The sequence below is a fragment of the Dromiciops gliroides genome, chromosome 1 (assembly GCF_019393635.1).
Source record: "Dromiciops gliroides isolate mDroGli1 chromosome 1, mDroGli1.pri, whole genome shotgun sequence".
NCBI classification, from domain to species: Eukaryota; Metazoa; Chordata; class Mammalia; order Microbiotheria; family Microbiotheriidae; genus Dromiciops; species Dromiciops gliroides.
The window spans coordinates 143,887,040-143,907,966 of NC_057861.1; the positions used below are offsets into that span (position 1 = coordinate 143,887,040).

Consider the following 20,927-nt stretch of genomic DNA (forward strand, 5'->3'; position numbering starts at 1 on the left):
TGCTATTATTATTCTTATTTCACAGATGGGTAAAGGGAGGTAGAAGTGGTTAAGTGACTGGCTAGGAAGTGTCTGAGGCTAAATTTGAATTCGGGTCTTCCTGACTCCAAGTCCAACAATCTATTCACTGCACCACTTTAGTGCCTAATGATGATGGAGCCGAGGGAGAGAGAAATGAAACAGCTCACCCATGGCCATGCAGGCAGTAAGTGCAGAACTGGGATACAGGAGTAGGTCTTGATTCCAAATCCAGGACTTTGCCCACAGACTACATGTTGACCAGTTTCATTTATAGGGATGATGCTGTTCTACAGCCCCAGCCTTACACTTTCCTTTCTCTAATGCTCTACCACAAAGGCAGGTTAGATGGGCAATGGATCTTGAAGGCAAAGGATCTCTAGCTATGCACCCCAGAGGAGGACAAGCTCTCGGCCAAGAACACAGCAATGGTGTTGTTAAGGGCTAAAATTCTAGCTAGTCTGTCTAAAATATCTAATGAGTGGTCACCAATAAATTATAAGCTTTAGCAAGAGTTAGACTTTTAAGCATTTATTAAGGAGAATAAGAATTTGGTAAAGAGAGAGAGAAAGGCCTAGATTCCTATCTATTAAAGGGAGAGCACATTTCTAGCTCCGCTCTCCACCAGAGTCCGGAGGAAAAAGAGCCAGAGTCCTAGTCTCTTCCTTCTTCCTCCCACTAGCCCGCGTCACTTCCTTTTCCAAAGAAAAGACTCCTGGTCTTGCCCTCAAAGACCTTCGCTTCATGGGCAGAACTCTTCTACAGTAAGTCTCCAGCAGGTGGCGTTATTCCAATCGTTACAGTTCCCCGCTTTGTTTCCTCAAGAAACGGTACGTTTCCTTGATGAAACAGTGTGTATGCTAGTGTGCTCCTTCCCAAGCCACCCAGCATTTAACTACTTAGTATATATTTGCATTAATTCACTTCATATTTATGTTGCATATGTATTTCATATGCACTTTGTTTTTCCCCCCATTAGAATGTAAACTCACTACAGCTAAGGATTGTTTCACTCTTTGTATCTGTAACCCCAGGATCTAGCATGGGCCTGGCAACGTGCTTAATAAATACTTGTTGATGCATCGTTTGATTGACTGTTGCTCTTTTTCATTACTCCTTTGCTCATTGAGAAATCAAGGTATGAGATAAGGGAGGTGAGGAAAAATTCTTTTGTTGGAGCTATTCTCCTCTTCTGTTTCAGTATCACCCCCTCTGTCAACCTCCACCAGTTTGCCTTTTCCTCCTCTGCCTAGTTCCTATCAATTCCTCTTGAAAAATCATAGGGAGGGGGGATAATCATTGCACCCCACTGCCACGTTCAAATCTTCTCTTTAAAGTTTAGTCCATCCCGTCCAGATCTTTCTTGTTCTCATGTGAGGACCTCTGGGCCACTATCTCTTCTCTTCAATGAGTTTAATAGGCAGCTTCCAGACTTCACCTCAGTTTCTCATCCCTTTCAAACATCCTGGCCTCCAAGGTCTTTAATCTCTTGAACTCCCATGATTCCTGTCTTGGTACTCTCTCAATCACACATATGTGATCATAGCTTAGGCACTTTGCTCTCTCATCACCTTTTACTCAATTGAATTTGCCCCAGGTGCCAGACTGTCTGGTTTAGCTCCTCCACTAGCAGCTCACACTGATGAAATCACAGAACTTCACATATCACACAATCAGTCAAAAGGCAATTTGTTTTTCTTGATTGTGTTTATATTAGTTCTCCCTCCCTCTCTCCTTTCTCTCCCTTCCTCCCTCCCTCCCTTCCTTCCCTCTTGATTTTCCTTTCTCCCTTCCCTCCTGCTTGTCTTTACTTTCTGTGTCCTTTCCTCTTTCCCTCCCTCCCTTCTTTCTTTCCTTCCCTTCTTCCTTTTCTTCCCTACCTTCTCTTCCTTTCTATCTCTTTCCCTATCTTCTTCCTTCCTTCCTTCTCACCTCTCCTTCCTTTCCCTTTTTCTTCCTTCCTTTTTTCCCCAGTGAGTGAGGGGAAGTTGAATGGGAGAAAAAAAATCCTTGATGACTGAAAAGATTTTATTCAAAGAAGAAAAACAAGCTTTCCATTTAAAAACATACACATTTGGAGAAAGCAAAGGAAAATTAAATATTGCTTTTGCCCATTGGCTAACTGTGTGACTTTGGGCAAGTTACCTGATCCATCTTTGCCCGAGTTTTCTCATGTGTTAGCAACTTACTCCCCATGTGCCTCAAAGGGATAGATGGAGCAGTAGTCTTTGAATATTTGAAGATTTAGACTTTGTTTTGCTTAGTCTTAGAGCAAGGTCCTTAACTCAGGGCCTATGGACTTTAAAAAAAAATATTTTGATAACTGTATTTCCTTTGTCATTCCTTATTTTATGAATTTAAAGACATTACTCCAAGGATTCCATAGGCTTCCCCAGACTTCCCAAGGGATCCATGACACCAGGAAGGGTTATGTAAGGGACAGAAGCAAGGACAATGGGTGGGAGTCACAGAAAAGCCGATTTTGGCTTGCTGTAGGGAACTTTGTAGCTTTGACAACTGTCTGTCCCCAAATGGACTGGATTTCTTCAGGAGGTAGTGAGTTCTCCCTCACTAGAAATCTTCAAGAAAACTCTGGATGACAAATTATTTGTGGGGCTAGAGTAGCGAAGAGTCTTATTTAGGTAGAGTTTGGGCTAAAAGACAGCCCCTGAAGCTCCTCCCATCTCTAAGACTTGGAGGTTCCATGATTATGTATAATAAAGTAATATTAAGTACTGAAATCCAGGCCTGCCCATGCTGGGAACTCTTTCCGTGTCCTTCTAGAAATTCAGCACAGGGGGCCCTCCCAGTGTTCTGGGATCCTTCCTCACATTCTCTTGAATCTGCTCATATGTGTATATTTATCTATCTATCTGTATGTGTATATACTATATATATATATGTATGTGTGTATGTATATATATGTGTATGTATGTGTATGTATGTGTATATATATATATATATTTGCTCTAGCACAGGCCTGGCAATGTGCTTAATAAATACTTGTTATATACTTGGTGTGTGTGTGTGTGTGTGTGTGTGTGTATATACACCAGTTGTTGTTCACTAATCACTCATTTAGTTGTGTCCAACTCTTTGTGACCCCATGGAGTTGCTCATGGGTTTTTCTTGGTAAAGATAATGGAGTAGTTTGCCATTTCCTTCTCCAATATGTCCCCATTTTACAGATGAGGAACTGAAACAAATAGGGTTAAATGACCTGCCCAGGGTCACGCAATTGATAAGTGTCCGAGGTCACATTTGAACTTGGACCTTCCTGATTTTAGGCCCGGTGCTTTATCCAGTGCACAATGTAGCTGCATATATATTTTATTTATTTATTATTTATTATTATTGGTCAAGACGATAGGCAATTTTCACCCATACTGTTTTTTCTGGATGGATAGTTAGACCACATGCATTTGAATAGTTATAGATCTCATCAAGAAGATATTCGGGGGGGGGGGGGGTAGCTAGGTGGAGCAGTGGATAAAGCACTAGCCCTAGATTCAGGAGGACCTGAGTTCAAATCTGGCCTCAGACATTTGACACTTACTAGCTGTGTGACCCTGGGTAAGCCACTTAACCCTCACTGCCCCACAGAAAGAAAAAGAAGAAGATATTCCAGGGGTTAATGTAATCAACACAGTGCAAGGACTTTGAATCAGGGCTACTTGGGTTCAAATCCTGCCTTAGACATGTACTAGGTGTGAGACCCTAGCAAGTCACTCAACTGCTCTCAGCTTCAGTTTCCTCATTGGTAAAGTTAGACTGGCTTACCTCTAAAGTTCCTATGATCTTGTGATCTGCAAAAAGGATCACCTGAAAGTTCTTAATGTTTGGCTGGAATGTCTCTTGTCCTCAACACTGTATAACCTTCAAGGCAATGATGAACCCCTTTAGCATGTATACGTCTCCCTGTTTCATGCATTGACTTATATTAATTATCTCAGGGTCATCAAACAAGTTTATCTCAGTTGTTATATTATTTCAAGGAATCTTGTATAATTTAGACATATGCAAGGGAAATAATCTAGCAAAAGGAAACCTTTTAAGGTAGCATCTTGCTCTACTGAATCAGATGTTTATTTAGGTTCAGTAAATACAATAAATACAGTGGAATCTGGTACTCAGTACATCTTCTGATATTACTTATGAATGACAGCTCCCTTTCTTATACTCTAATACTACTTTTACTACTTCTACTACTTCCTTCTAAGGCATCAAGGATGCCTTAAATGTACATGTAGATTATTCTCATAAAGATGTTATATAGATGGGGGAAAAGGCATAGAGGCTGGTAGTTGTTTCTGTTTTCTTGGTCTCCTCTTTGGGGCAACAATATTAATAATAAAGCTCAAGGTTTTTCCCTGTGTCTTTGTTATCTTCCCCTCCTTCACATTCCATGAGTATCGATCCCTCAGTGCTCATAAAATTGCATCATTCCCTTCCTACCCTCCCAACCCAACATGAACACATCCTCTGTGTATTTTCAGGCTGGTCCAGCATTTTTTTTCTGTCTTAGTTCTCCTCGGGGCCATTTCTACCTCCTTTATAAGCAAATACAGAACAAGCAAATCTTAGACACCAAATGTGGTAGCTCTTTTGTCCTTGATGGTGAAAATAACAATGATGATGATAGCTAGAATTTATTTTCATATTTGCAAAGAACTTTGAACATGTTAATTCTGATCACTGCAACAATCCTTTAAGTGGTATTATTACCCTCATTTTGAAATGAGGAAAATGAGGCTGAAAGGTTATGTGACTTGCTCCAACTAGTAAGTGTTCGAGGTAGGATTTGAACTACTGACTCCAAGTTCAATGGTCTATACAAACTTTGCAGATCTTTTCCATCATTTATATGTTTTGCCCTTCCACTTTTATCCACAAATGCTCTTGATGTGAATTTGCTTAGTTGGGTCTCTTGCCAGGTTTTCTTGAAACCGGCTTTACTCTCCACTGCTTCTGTCTGTTTTATTAGGTGATACACTTCATAATTTTCCATCATACTTCTTTATAGGATTTTACAGACAAGTTTATGTCCTAAATCAATGTTGGCCTTGGCTGCCACTTCTTTCCTTTTGGCAAATAAGTGCGGTGTTTGCTGACTAACAGGGTTTTTAGACTCCTTGATTCTTCTATTTTTGGCAAATGATTTATATTAAACTCAGAGTGGCATAGTAGATAGAGAACTATCTTCAGAGTCAGCATGACATGAGTTCAAGTCCTTGTTATGACAATTACTTATTGTGTGACTCTGGGCAAGTCACTTAACTGTCCCCAGGAAACTCTCTTTCTATATATATAACTATAAATTGTGTAGAAGAAGCTAATCTGTATTGTTAGAGGAAGTTTCTCGTCAGGAGCCTTCTATACCAATGAAATCACAGGGCTGATCAAAAACAAAACAAACCTTCTACATTAAATTATTTTAATTGGTGTCAATGTCCTTTCTTCCATCCATTCCTTTTTTCACAATGATAACTTGTTTGAAGAGGTCAAGTTGGAGTTATGCCCTATATCTTTTTCTCACTTTTTTTCTAATATTATTTTAATTTAGAGTTTTACTCTAACAAGTCAGTAGCTTCACTATGTACAGATAACCAATTTAGGAATTACTCCCACACTAGTAATGAGTCATTTTCCATCTCTTAAAATAAAATAAATGTCAATTTTCATAATATTATTTGTTCCATGTCATACCCAGTGCCTTTTGATTCTTTTCTTGAAGAATACATTCATGATATATAGGATCATAGGGAACTTAGAGGTCATAAAATCAAACACCCTTATTTTACAGATGAAAAACTGAGGCTGAGAGGTAAAGTAACTTGACTAGGGTCACACAACTAGTAAATACCTAAGGAAGGATGTGAACATAGGTCTTCCTGACTCCAGGTCTAGTAATCCATGTATGATTCTTTAGGCTTCTGAGCCTAGAGAAGTATGACTTCTCTTATTCCTTGTACCTTATCCATATACTCCAGCATATTTTTCCTTTGCCTCACCCACTCCCACCTTTGAATTGAAGTCACTGAGTATTAAAACATACTCAAGTAGGTCTACAATCTTTTTGATTTGGGAATGTTCCACAATGATGTGGATCACAACCCATCCTGCTTGCCTCTCCTGGGCAAACTCTTTTCTGTTTCCTTGCAATTTAATTTGGAAGGTTTTTTAAAATATTGTTTTTATTTATTTTGTTAAACATTTCCCAATGACATTTTAATCTTATTCTGGCAAGTCAAACCCATACCAGAGCAAGACTTCCCACTTTTCACAACACCTTCTACCAAGTGCTCTTTCAGCCTCTGCTTGAAGACCTGATTTAGAAGGTTTTAATGATTTTTTTCCAGAATTTTTCTACCTCTTCCTGCTCTGTAACATGTCATGGTACATAAACTGCAATTATTATCATGATGGTCATTTTGCAAACTCTTACGATAAGCCCTGCCATATAAGAGGAGCAAATGTCCATGAAATGATGTTTCTTGTTGCCTTTGGATACATGATAAACCAAATCTGCCAACTCCTTGATTTACATCTCCAAGGAAAACTGTGAGCTATTCTTCCATTCACTGCAAATTCCTTCTATCTTCTTTTTCATCTCTATGAATCAATCAGTCCCTGCAGAACTACACCCAGTGGTTGTTGGTCATTGGACAGAGATCTTACATTTAGAGCACCAAGAGCAAAGTTAATGTTTATGGATGGTCTACAAATAGTTCCTTTTCTACCACTGCCATTGCTGTTGTACCAAACAAAACCAAGGGCCATTTTGAATTTTTCTTTGCTTCATGGGTTGCTATGGCCAAAGAATTCATCACTACATGGTCAGTCTATTAAAGATGAATCTCTCTTTACTTAGACAGGCTAGTTCTTGGGGAGTAGACTCTATGAGTTGCTGTTGGAGCCAAACATGAAGCTTTCCAAGCATGGTTTCATCTTGTAATCTCCTGACATAGTCTTTGAGAAACCAAGGTCCTCTCCTCCATATTTTGATGAGGTAGTGAAAAGAGTACTTCAATGAATAATATTCAATACTATCATACAAATAAGAGTTTGTGACAAGTGCAAAGAAATTTGAGATATCTGAATGATCTCTGAATTAATTTATTAATTTATTATTATAAATAATAAGGATTAATAATTAATCCTTCTACCTAATTAATGCTCTCATCATCTCTTGCTTGGACTACTGAAATAGCCACCTAACTAGTCTCTCTGCCTCCAATTTATCTTCACACTACTGTCCAAGTAATTTTTGACATATGTAACTGATCACTTCCTTCTCCTTAAAAACCTTCAATGGCTCCCATCTACTGAATGTTGTACAAACTCCTTAGCCTGGCATTCTAGGCCCTTCACAATTCAACCTGGTCATAAATGGATATGCTACTTACTACTTGTTTGACTTTGGGTGTGTCACTTCTTCATGGGCCTCAGTTTTCTTATCAGCAAAATGGCCTTCAAGGTTCCTTCTGGTCTTAAACTTATAACCCTGTCTTTCCAAATCTCCTCTTTTACTACTCCCTTTCACAAACTCTACATTTCATCCAAACCAGACCCCCTTACCATTCCTCAAATTCATCTCTCCTATTCCTACTTCCATGCCCTTGTCCAAACCATTTCCTATGCCCAAACCCATTACTTCTCAACCCCATCCTACCTCTTGAAATTCTTCCTCCCTTTCAGGACCTAGCCCAGGGGCCATCTCCCCACTTGCAAGAGATCTTGGCTTCATTGAATGTCTCAGACTTTTTCTATGTATTAATCACATTCTAAGTCTGGGGTTCTTTATTTTTAATGTCACAGACCCCCTTTGGCAGTGTGGTGAAGCCTATGATTCCTTCTTGGAATGATGCTTTTAAATGCATGAAAATATGGACTACCAAGGATTCCTTTGAAATACAAAGAAAGTCAATTATACTGAAACACAGTAATCAAAATATTTATTTAAAAAAAGTCAATGGACCTCAGGGTAAGCACTCCTGTTCTAAGTTATATTTCACCTATTTATGCCCCTTATGTGCCTTTCTCGACTCTAAGCTCCTTGAGGGCAGGGATTGTTTTATTCATTGTGGGATCCCCAGAACCCAGCACAGTCACTTACATATAATAAGCTTTGTAAATTCTGGTGGCTCATAATAGGGTCATCTATAAGTATGTTGAGGAAGCCCCTATGAAACTATTCATGGATTGTTGGATGAAGTCTAAACTCTTGGAACTCGGCCCTCTTGTGTGTCAGAATTGGTTTATACCTTCTAACCATAACGTCCCCTCCCCTGTGACAGTGGGGCCCCTTCCAGTGATAAAATTCTGGGATTCAATGACTCCCAGACACTGATCCTAAAGGTACCAGCCTACAATAATTACAGGTAACTCTGATATAGTCCTTTAAGGTTTACAAAGCAGTTTATACATGATCTCATCTGATCCTCCCAATGACCTTGTGAGATAGGCACTATTGTTATTATTATCCCTATTATGTAGATGAGGAAGTTGTAGGTGAGAGAGGTTAAGTGACTTGCCCAGGGTCATACAACTAGAGAAAGTGTCTGAGGCAGGATTTGAATTCAGATCTTCCTGACTCCAAGTCCAATACTCTTTTCACTGTACTACCTAGCTGACTAGCCTATGCCTAGACTGGGTCTTTGGGATGTAAGTCCAGAAAACTGGCTTCTTATAGACCCCAGAGACCTCATGCTCTGGTACTCTGAGTCTTGGGAATACCCACAGCTGTTATGTATTAAATGGACTGCAAGCCAAAGTTAGGAAACATCTGTTCAGAATGCTGGTGCCTCAGAACATCTGGCCACACATCTTGGGTATTTTGGCGGCTGGTTTGTGACATAACACCCTAAATTAAGGCAACAGGAACATACTAGAATTAAACATTGGCTTCTAAAAGCTTAGCTTTGCTTTCAAAATCTTACCTACTTGGGTTCATAGCAGGCCATGGGCTACTTCTTTAGGACTTCAGAACTGGAGGGGTTTCTGTCGGTGAAGGGTCTGCCTGACTTGTGAGGAGTGGAGGGGTGGAGGAGGGAAGGCAGAGAACTGTTTTTCCCCTTTGCCCAATGGAGTTTTGTGTTGTTGTTTTTTTATAGTGAGGCAATTGGGGTTAAGCAACTTGCCCAGGGTCACACAGCTAGTAAGTGTTAAGTGTCTGAGGCTGGATTTGAACTCAGGTACTCCGGACTCCAGGGCCGGTGCTCTATCCACTGCGCCACCTAGCTGCCCCATGCCCAATGGAGCTTTAACTTTTGCTGAAAGAACCTAAAGATTGGACCAGCTTCTGCAAGATAAGGTGATTGTGACAGAGTAGCCTGTGTTCTCTGAAGAGATTTCATTTCCTGAACAGTGTAGCTTAGGGGGTAGTCACCCTTCAAGTAATGAACATATATGCCTCTGACTCATACTGGCAGTGTGACCCTAGGTAAGTTACAGTGGTCTAGGTCAGTGGTGTCAAATGCAAATAGAAATGGGGGCCAATAGACCATACATAAGTAACCCTACTGGTCACATATTGAATTACATTTTTATTTCATTCTGGCTGTCTTTAGGAGTGTTGTAGGCCGCATGTGGCCATTGGGCTATATGTATGACATTTCTACTCCAAGAAACTCCCTAATACTATAAGTTACAGAAAAGGGGCTGACCTGCATTGGTAGAAGGAGTTTCCCCTTCTGGAAGTGCCCTCTACCAATGAAATCACAAGTCCTATCCCTATGAATAAGGTTTCACCAGATTTAATGCAGAGTTTCTAGACCAAAAAGAATGTGATGGACCAGGAGATGCCTCTTAGGTTTCCTGTCTCATTGTAAGAGAAGGTAGGTAAAAGTTTGTAGACAAATCAATATTAAAGGCTAAGGGAGGGTCAGGCTATCCAGCTAGCCTTGTCTTATTACCTTGAGATTTGTTTCTTACTAACACAGGAGTGGTTATTTTTAAAAAGCACCTCCATTTAAAGTTTCCAATCCAAATGAATAGTCAAAGCTATTACTGAATCAATTGCTTTTTTAATATTCCAGGAAAGGAAGATTGTAAATTCCGCAGAAGTCATTTAAAGCAATAAACCTTGAAAACAGTTTTGAAGGATTCTACTGAATATAGTTTTTCCAGTCTCCTTTAACCCACATATTAGCAGTGCACAGCAAAAACAATGGTCTTCGGGGGAACCCCAGGAACTATGACTAAACTTTTCTCAAAGGACACATGGGAAAAAGCTCTTTTCTCTTTAATGATTTTTTTTTTTTGTAAAATCAAATTTTCAGGATAAAAAAAGAACTTCACAGACCCTTAAAGTTGAAAGGTGACCCAACTAAGTGATCCTTTAGTCCAACCCTGACCTCAATAGGGATCTCCTCTATAATATCCCCAAGAAGTGGTTGTTCAGCTTCTACTTGAAGACCTCAAGTGATTGAAGGGAGGAAACAAGCATTTAAGTGCTTACTATGTTCCAGGCACTGTGTGTGCTAAGCACTGGGGAAACAAAGATAAATATAAGGGTAATTCTTGCCCTCAAGGAGTTCATATTCTAATGGAGGAAGACAACACACAAAAGGGAACTTGAGAATTCTGGGGTATGGAAGGAAGACCACACAAAAAGGGTGTGGTTTTGAAGTCTAGAAAGTCAAGAGCAGAGCCAAGAGGGGAATGAAGACTGGTGAGCCTCAATCCTTTCACAAAAGAGGCTCCAGGAGGAACTCACCAATGAGAGAAGAGGAGCTGAGTTGGCAAAGGTATAGTGAAGAGTGAAAAGTCTGCAAAGGCGGTTGGATGTTCCTGGGTCAATAGACTCCAGGCGCTGAGGGAAGTTCTGCTTTAGCCCAACCTCCACAACTATTGTCCATGGAAGAAGAGGCCAATTGCTCCCACTAACTGCCAAACAATAGATGAGACAAAAAGTGAGAAATGATTTTGAAGACCAGAAAGTCAGGAGCAGAGCCAAGAAGGGAAACTCCTTACCTCTTGAAGCAACCTATTTTATGATTAAGTAGCATTATCTAGCTTTGTGAAGAATGTGTCTACCATCCCCACCACCATCAACACTAACTACTGAGCAACCGCCTTTAATGGATGGGTAAACCAAAGAGCCATTGGAATAGCAGTGCCTCCCAGATGACTGGCACTGTTTCCAGCATATCCTCCACAGCTATCATCCAGAAGAGAGAAGGGCAGCCACTCTCACCAACTGACCACCAACATGCACAAGACAGGCAAGCCAACCTAGCTGAAGCAGAAAGGCACCTAGCAGAGAGACAGAAGGTTGTATGTGTCAGGCAGGTCTAACTACTACCACCAGCTCCCCTCAGACCACAATGGAAACAGCTCAGGGCCTTGGGGTCCAAGAGTTTCTCTAATATTAGTGACCTCTGGCCCTGCTTCTGGCCCAGCCCCTAAAGTCATCATCCAAGAACTCATCCCTTGTAGAGAAGAGACCCAGCAACTTCCTCTAAAGGTGTAGCCTCTGCCGCCTCAACAGCCATAGCTTCCAAAGACCCAGAAATGAAAGTTGTTGCCCCCAAAATCCTGTTAAAAATAGTTCCACATCATAAATGGAGATGGTTTTATCAGTGGAAATGTCATTAAAGGAGATGCTTTACCATCTGCTTTGTTGCTTCACCCTAAGTATCATGGCACCTTTTCATCTGACTTTCCGCTGAAGAATGTGAGATCCTTGAGAGTGGGGTCCATCTGGCTTTTCTATTTGTATCCCCAGTGATTGGTACTGTGTTTTGCACATTGTAAGCACTTAATAAATGTTTTTTCTTTCATTCATTCACTCATTCATTCCTTCTTTCATTTAAAGGGCTTTAAAAACTCCAGTGGGAACCCTTAAAAAGTCTGTTTTGAGCCTGATGATGCTCTTTACTTGCTAAGACAGAACACCTGCCAACCAAGATGTGGACACCCAGAGAAGGCAGCAAAACAGAGTATATACAAACTTCTCTCACCTTCCCCAAGGTAGATTGATCAAGAGTGATTTTTTATTTTTTGGAAAATAACAAACCATTATCCACCATTCAAAAACTACTGGGCATGAAGTGAGAAAAATGGCTTATCATTAAGAAATTCCTCCCTGTTCCCTCCCCCACCCAAACCCCTCAACTGTCCTCACCACCATCTCCTGGCAGCAATTAGGGACAAGAGCCACTTGAGAGTAGGGATTGTTTTATTTTTTAAAGTTTGTATCCCCAGCCCTGACCACAGTACCTGACAGCAGGAACTTAATAAATGTTTGTTGATTGGTTGACTCTGGCACTGACATATTGTTTCAAAAGACCAAGCCACATGCTTTTAGTGTCCAGAAATTGAAATGTAGCATGGTTCAGCTGTCTGATGGAGAAAAGGAGAGGGAAGCAGCTTTGGTACCAGGAAAATGGGGGGAAAGGGAGATTTATAGCAACCATCTCATCTCTTTGGCTGCCTTGAGAATGAGTGGGTTCCCCCTCATTGGAGGTCTTCAGACCGAGGCTAAATGACTATTTGTCAGGTATGTTGTTATAGAGATTCTTTTTTAATTTATGAGTTAGACAAGATAGCATTCAGCGGGGCAGTTGAATGGATTTTTTTCTTTTTAAAATATTCTTATTGATGTCTTTTGTTTTTTCATCACATAGATTTCCCCCTGTATCCCTCCTCCTCACTCCTTCCCAGAAAGCCATCCCTAATAGCAAAGAATTCTTCAAAAAAAGAGAGAAGAAGAAGAAATGAGCAAAATCCATGAATACCTTGAAAAATAAAAGCTGTCTTATGCAATGGTGGAATTTATTTTATAATATTATTTTGATGGAGGCAGTATGGTCCAGTGTCAAGAACACTGGTTCTGGAGTTAGAATATCTAAGTTCAAATCTTGGGACTGACACTTTACACCTGCAAATTACAGTCTTGGAATTACCTAAAGAGCACTTAAGTGACCTGCCCAGTGTCCCACAGGCCGTAATATTAATTTTATGCAGGACTAGAACTTTAAGGCTAGCCCTCTCTCTGCTCTGCCCCACTGTTACTCTTATACACATACAGAAAAAATAGAAAGCAAATAAATACGAATTAGGTAGGAAGGCAGCAGCTGGGGGCATTGGACAGTTAAACACCATGCAATTTGGAAGGGAGGGTACTAGTAGTATCGGAAAACATTTCATGTAGAAGGCGGTGCTTAAGTTGAGACATTAAGGAAGAGAGGGCTCAACTTAGATAAATGGCCTTCCCAGCCAAAAGGAAGAGTAAGTTTAAAAAATTAACTCAGATAAGATATGTAAAGTGCTTTTCAAACATTAAAGTGCTATGGAAATTCTAGTAATAATAATAATTATTAATAGTATTATTATAATAAAAAGAAAATATTTTCCAATCTTGGATCAGATTTATGGAACACTGCCTTTGGGAATGGGTTTTCCATCAAGACTACTGGAAAACATTTTAGTTGAAAAACAAAAGTTTTTTGGATATTTCACAAACCCTGGTGCACTTTAAATGAACTTGACCTCTAGTCAGGGAAAGGCAAGGCAGCTGTCCATACTATAGGAAACGAAGATTCTTCTTACCGCACAGTTTATTCTGGAACACTGAAGTCAGAGTCTCAATCTGGCTGAAGTTGGCCACCAGGAAAATGTGGTCTTCGTGAGGTTCGCTCCCAATGGACTTCAGGGTGTTGTAGTCCACCTGACCCACACCAATAGCAAAAATCAAGATGCCCGTATTCCTTGCCTTTGCTGCCACCTCAGCCACTGGGTCCTGTGGTCTCCCATCTGTCACGATCATAATAATCCGGGGCACATTTTCTCTAAGAGGCCGAGCCCCCTCAGCTTCAGAGAAAGCAATGTTTACTGCATATTGGATGGCCAGCCCAGTCATGGTGCCGGTGGCCAAATGCATCATTCTCTTGACGGCTCTCTCCACCTCGGACTTTCTCTTGAAAGTCTTCAGTGAGAACTCATTCTTGACGGTGCTGCCATACTGAATCAGGCCTACTCTGGTGACATCGGGGCCAATGTCCAGGAACTGCAAGATGGTCACGATGAATTCCTTCACCTTTGCAAAATCATAGGGGCTGACGCTGCGGGAGCTGTCAATGATGAAGACGAGGTCCGCTTGCTTGTTTTCACATGAGCTTTCTAGGAGAAAGAAAGAGCACAGATAAGTCTTGGTTTCTCATCTGTAAAATGGACATAATTATAATTATACTGATGGAAACTGCTTCACAGGGTTGTTAGTCTAATATATTAAGTGCCTTGCAAACTTTAAAGTACTATATACATCTTGATTATTATCATTGCCTATAAGGCAGCATGGTATAGTGATATACCAGTGACTTCAGAATGAGAAAGAACTGGGTTGAAATCCTCTGGAGCTGGTCACCTTCCTCTTCCCTCTGCAGCCCACCTACCCTTTGCATATTAAAGGATGTCAAAGAGCCCAACAGGCATCTGCTTCAGGGAGCCCTTTTCTTCCTCAATACTGACTCCCATTGCCTACCAGGCAATGGGATACCTCTTCTTGGATGTATACACTGTCTCCCCTCCCCATATCCCACTCCTGCCCATCCCTGTTCCTTCCTGAGATAATACCCAGAGCTCCACTCCAAATTTCAGAATCATCTCCTTCATGACCATCACTAGTTAAGGATCTCCTGCCCTGTCATTGTTCTCCAAGGTCTATTGGGTCTTATAACCCACCCTGGGCCCTGGGCCTTTCCATCTGCCCTGAAGCTGGACTCTCCAATAAGGCTCATCTCCTTTAATTAGAATATGAGCTTCTTGAGAGCAGGTACTTCCTCTCCTTTCTATTTGTATCTCCAGCACTTAGCACCATGTTTTGACACATGGTTAAGTACTTAATGAAAGCTTTTCCAGTGTATTCTATCTCATTTCAAGCAGCTAAAGCATTTATAACAATAGGGCACTATAGAAATGTGAGGTGCTCTCATTATTACCAGCATTGAAGAGATGCTCAAAGAAAACAACACTTTGGGCCAAGTGCAGTCAGTGAAATAACTTCATGCAAGGGTTTAGCAAACTGGGAAGTGGTATATGAAACATATGGACAATTCTATCAGGAGCAACAGTAAAAACTGAACTGAGGTAGCTAGACAAAGCCTTCAGAGCCAAAGAGAGAAAGGAACTAAAATAGAGGCATTGATCTCAGGATAAGTGAACTTGGCAGGGGCTTATTTGTCTGTCTAGAAAGCTCAAATGCTCCTGACACCACAAATTTTCTGAGCTCCAGATAAACACAATACAGGGACTCCAGATAATAATTCTGACGTCCTCCATAGCACAGACCACATTATCTGAGGAAGAACAAGAGAGTGCTCTTCTCATCTTCTGTCGCATGATACAAGTGGTATTTCTTTTCTCTCTCTTTCTCTCTTCCCTCCCCTTCCTTCCTTCCTTCCTTCCTTCCTTCCTTCCTTCCTTCCTTCCTTCCTTCCTTCCTTCCTTCCTTCCTTCCTTCCTTCCTTCCTTCCTTCCTTCCTTCCTTCCTTCCTTCCTTCCCTCCCTCCCTCCCTCCCTCCCTCCCTCCCTCCCTCCCTCCTTCCTTCCTTCCTTCCTTCCTTCCTTCCTTCCTTCCTTCCTTCCTTCCTTCCTTCCTTCCTTCCTTCCTTCCTTCCTTCCTTCCTTCCTTCCTTCTTCCCTCCCTCCCTCTTTCCCTTCCTCTCTCCCTCCCTCTCTCCCTCCTTTCCTTCCTTCTTTCCTTCCTCCATTATTTGCAGTTTTTACCTAGATCACCACTGAAGGTATTCCTGCAAAGATAATGAATTCCATTTTGGCTTTCTATAACAGTCTCCATCTTTCGCCTCCCAGCTCCCCAGGTCTTTGTCTCTCTATATGGGAATAATACAAAATCCAGTCCACTCTTTTTAGACCCCAATAGGACTGAATAACAAATTTACCTTATATTAAAGCCTGAGGCATACCTAGTTGTGTTACTTGCTTTGATGGAGATTTCTGTGGTGAGTATTTTTCAGAATTGTAAAATCTTCATTCATTCATTCAACAAATAATCATTTAGCAACCCCTTCTGTGCCCAGCACCAATCAAAAAAGCATAAGATCTGGCTCCTGCCTTGTAGACAATTCTAATCTAGTTGAAGATATAAGACATACGCACATTAAGCCATTAAGTAATGAATGGTAGCAGAGACCCAGGTGTCATAGGTGGCTAGAGAAGAGGGAGAATAGCAGGGGCAGGAGTAATCCAGAAAACCTCAAGGAGGAGGTGGCCTGAGTTAAATGTGAAGGATAAGTAGAGTCTGCATCAGGAAAGGGGAGCTCAGTAGGACACTCTGGAGAGCAAAGAACAGTATAAATAAAGACTTTAAGGCATAAATTAGCATACCATATGCTGAGAATAGTTAGGAGAGTAATCTATAGAGAGCTGAGAGTTTGGATTTGCTATTAGTAGAAAATAAGTTTAGACATGTAAGTTGAGGCAGGGTAGTGACAAATAACCAAAACTGAAGTTTTTGTAGTACTTAGAAGTTTAAAAACATTTTTGTTATAACAGTCCTATTTGGTAGGTAGTACAAGTATAATTTCTCCAATTTTACAGATGAGGAGATTGAGGCACAGAGATTGAGGCACATGATTTGCCAACATGTATATATCTAGTAAGCAGCAGAGTTAAGATTCAAATCTAAGTCTTCAGATGTCCATTCGGTGATTTCTAGAACCCTAGGTTCCAGGTGAAAAGGTTTAGATTATATTCCCTGACACTGGGGACCCATTGAAAGTTCATGAGCAGGGTAGTGACATGAAAAAATACTTTAGGGACAAGATGTTAATCTGATAGAAATGTGTCATTTTTTATTCTATCCACTCTAAATTCATAGTATTAATCTAGAAGCAATTTATTAAACACTTACTATGTGCCATGTTCTGTGCTAAGTAATGAGGAATCAAAGGCAAAACCATGGTCCCTGCTTTCAAGGAGCTCACATTCTAATGGAAGAAGTCGGACATCAAGCACCATTATGGACTTAGCTTTGCCAGGAGCACCGGGAACTTTCCAAATTAAGGAACTTCAAAAAAAACCCTCAAAAAACTAAAGGACCGACCAACTGATCACAAAAAAAAACCCCATAAATATAACTCATTTAAGCCAACCCAATCTGGTAAATTGGGACAATTCTTAGTCTAAACCAACACCCGGTTAATTATCTGGAACCCGTTGCTAGTCCTTCATTTTTGAAGAGGAACAATGACATCATGGGGTGATGTTTTGACTCCTTTGTGAGTTGGATTTAAGTGAGGCAGAGTTGCATAAAGTCATCAGATTTACTTTCTCTTCCAGAGTCATCGAAATCCAGTGGCAAGACAAAAGTCAGGACAACTGGTGATGGCTCAGGATGTAGTGAATGTAGTACAAGTATCATTTCCTCCTTCAGCCTCCTTCATGGCCATTGGAATAAAAATTGTCCTCATTTGCCCATTCCACCAGGGGAAATCTTCACATACTTGGGATAGACATTCCCCTAATTCACCTATGGACCCATTGAATATCTTCAACCTGATTTAACCCATTTGTCACAGTGGTTTTAGTGGAGTGTATCCACTGCACATGCTACAGTTTCTAAGAGCCAGAAGTACTGAACTACCAAAGCCCAAATCTCAGAGACAATCTTTTGCCACCACTGCCTTTCTCCCCTTGAATTTTGTTTTGTTTTTGGATTTGAGCCAACTTCTTGAAACCCTCCCCCCGCCCCCCCCACCACATCCTATCCTTTTGGCTCTATTGTCATCTAACTCTTGAACTTAACTTGTTCACACTGAAAATCTGACCCCCAACTGAGCAATGATTTCTCGGCCACAATCCCATTCCTATCTTGCTCCCCAAACTGGGGAGGTTCAATCAGAACCTTGGACACTTCCACCATCAAAGACCTTGGCCCCACTATAAAGTCCTAGGTAAATGCTGTCCAATGCAAGATGTTCCTTGTACCCATGACATCCAAAACCAAAATTAAATTACTGGCTAAATTGTATGACAGTTAAATTCACAAAGACAGGATCATGTCTTGTCAATTAGGGAGACTAATAATATTTAGAGGATGGTGAAAAAACAATTGTTATTCAACACATTTAATAATGACACAGACAATGAGGCTTTGTGGTACAGTCAAAAGAGCACTGGATATAGAACCAGATGTCCTGGATTAAAATCCTGAGCCTCCCATTTACTACCTTGCATAAGTTATTTTCCTTCTCCAGACCTCAGTTTCCTCATCCAGAAAATGAGGAGATTGTACTAGATAACTTCAATTCCTTTCAATTCTAAACCCAACAAAAATTGGCAGATACTAGCATGGTTGCCATTTCCTTCTCCAGCTCATTTTACAGATAAGGAAAGTGAGGCAAACAGGGTTAAGTGACTTGCCCAGGGACACATAACTAATAAGTGTGTGAGAACAGATTTAAACTCAGGTCTTCCTGATTCCAGCCCTGGTGCTCTATCTACTGAGCCATGCAGCTACCCATCAAGGATAGGCTGAAGCTACCTTTTTTTTTTTTTCATGGAAATATTACACAGACAGCCCCAGTGGGAGTTCTTGGGTGTGCACTCTCAAAATGCAGATTCTGGTCCCAACTTTGTTGTCAGCTGACCATTGTGAACTTGGATAATTCTCAACATTCCTGTGCCTCTATCCTATCATCTCTAAATTGGGAATAATCAAGTCATTTTACTTTAAGGAGAACTCTATAGATTGGAGACACATTGAAATGTAAAAAAGATTATGCTGGGTCGAGGGATGTTTTAATATTCTCAGTATTCCTGCATCGGAATCCTGCAATATTTCACAGCACGAAGGCAGTCTTGGGTTCTCAAAAACTATACAAATGTAACACGTAGCTCTGATGGGGCTTTGGTGAGGATCTCTTCAGCTATCATCCCAAAAGGAGTCCAATTAAGTTCTGAGAGGCCCATGGATGGGGGTGGGGGTGGGGAAACAGGTGTTAAATGTATTTGGATTTAGGATTTCACAAAAAATGTCAGCTAATAGAAGGGTTGGGACCTGCAGTGGTAGACAAGTGTATCTGGGATGTACCTCTAAATGTTTAACAACTGACTCTCCAAGAAAAAAAAATGTATGACGCACTTTTAAGTTTAAACTGCATTAGTATTTTCTCTATAATTTTCTAATGTCTAGATAATCATCATAACAATAAATTGAGTCCAGATATGTTCAGCCATTTTTCAGTCACTTCTGACTCTGTGACCTAATTGGGGGTTTTCTTGGCAAAGATGCTGGAGTGGTTTTCCATTACCTTCTCCAGCTCATTTTACAGATGAGAAAAGTGAGGCAAACAGGGTTAAATGACTTACCCAGAGCAAAAAGCTAGTAAAAATATCTGAAGCCAGATTTGAACTTAGGAAAATGAGTCTTCCTGACTCTAGGTCCAGCACTCTATCCATTGCACCAGCCAGCTGTCCTTCCTGCAATGTAGTGTTTGCCAATTTCCAAAGTGTAAATGTTCACACTGAAAATTTAACAAGCAGCTCTCAAGAATAGGTACCAGCTGACTCCAGTATGCCTTTGGTTATATCTCACATCAGGGAAACCATGGATTCTTTGAGTATTGTTATTATTATAACAATTGTTATTTTTATCAAAGGAGATGTGGTATACTTGAGGACACTGAGTAAAGAGCAAGTTAAAAAACCACTTGTTTTTGTGTGAAAGGGGTTAGTTTGAATCACAAATCTGGGGTCATACAGCGTAGCAGAGCTTGGGTTCAAATCTTTCCCCAGCCTCGCTCTGCCTCCCAAACATTTGGAAAAGTTCTTCACAAAGGACCTGAAATATAGACTTATTATTTATTTTTGTTTCACATCTTCAAAAAATCTCATAAGGAAATCAACCCCAATGCATGTTGGGAAGTGAGATGTCAATAAAAATAGGTAGGACAGTCATGGAGGATTATGCTTTGTACCTTGGGATTTAAAGAGCCATTAAAAAGGAATGCCTTGGGGGAAGCTAGGTGGCACAGTGGATAGAGCACCGGCCCTGGAGTCAGGAGTACCTGGGTTCAAATCTGGCCTCAGATACTTAACACTTACTAGCTGTGTGACCCTGGGCAATTGCCTCATTTAAAATAAAAAACAAAAACAAAAAGGAATGCCTTGGGGGCATCTAGATGGTGCAGTGGATAGAGCATCAGCCCTGGAGTCAGGAAGATCCGAGTTCAAATCTCACCCCAGACACAAGGAGGAAAGAGGAAGGAAAGAAGAAAAGTCACTTAACTCTGTTGCCTCAGATTCCTCATCTGTAAAATGAAAAGGAAATGGCAAACTACTCTAGTATCTTTGCCAAGATACTGGCAAATGGGGCTATGAAGAGTTGGATATAACTGAAACTACTGAAAAACAACAACAAAAGGTGATGTTTATCATCATCTCTTTCCTGTAATGTGCTTCTTTCTCTTGGAACTCCTCCTCTTGGAACCCCTATTTTCCTTCATAGCTCAGTTGAAGTATCATATCCTTCAGCTAGTTGGTATAGGGCAGAGGGGTCAGATATCAGGCCCATAGACCACTTTGTACCAGCAACATTCCCACTGCTGCCAAAATCAGATTAAAATGTATTTGGGAAATATTTAATAAAATACATAAAAATAAAATAGAATAGGGGCAGCTAGGTGGTGCAGTGGATAAAGCACTGGCCCTGGATTCAGGAGGACCTGAGTTCAAATCCAGCCTCAGCCACTTGACACTTACTAGCTGTGTGACCCTGGGCAAGTCACTTAACCCCAATTGCCTCACTTAAAAAAAAAAAAGATGTCATCATTTGGCAGGGGACACAGGGGGATCCTCAGCCAAAACCTGGCCTCAGACAGAAGACAGTCACCCACTGCATGACACCAGGTATGTCCCCCAACTCCAGTTTTTTATGGTTCTCTAGG

At 40.8% G+C, this 20,927-nt stretch overlaps 1 protein-coding gene across 3 annotated transcripts in view; it reads right to left on the bottom strand.

Annotated features, from left to right (window-relative positions):
• MATN2 (matrilin 2) overlaps positions 1-20,927 on the bottom strand; it is a 203,565-nt gene that overhangs the window by 118,924 nt on the left and 63,714 nt on the right. For all 3 annotated transcript variants that reach the window (XM_043975565.1, XM_043975564.1, XM_043975563.1), the window contains exon 3: positions 13,573-14,142. In XM_043975565.1, the coding sequence (XP_043831500.1) occupies positions 13,573-14,142 (570 nt within the window). The remainder of the gene's footprint in view (positions 1-13,572; positions 14,143-20,927) is intronic.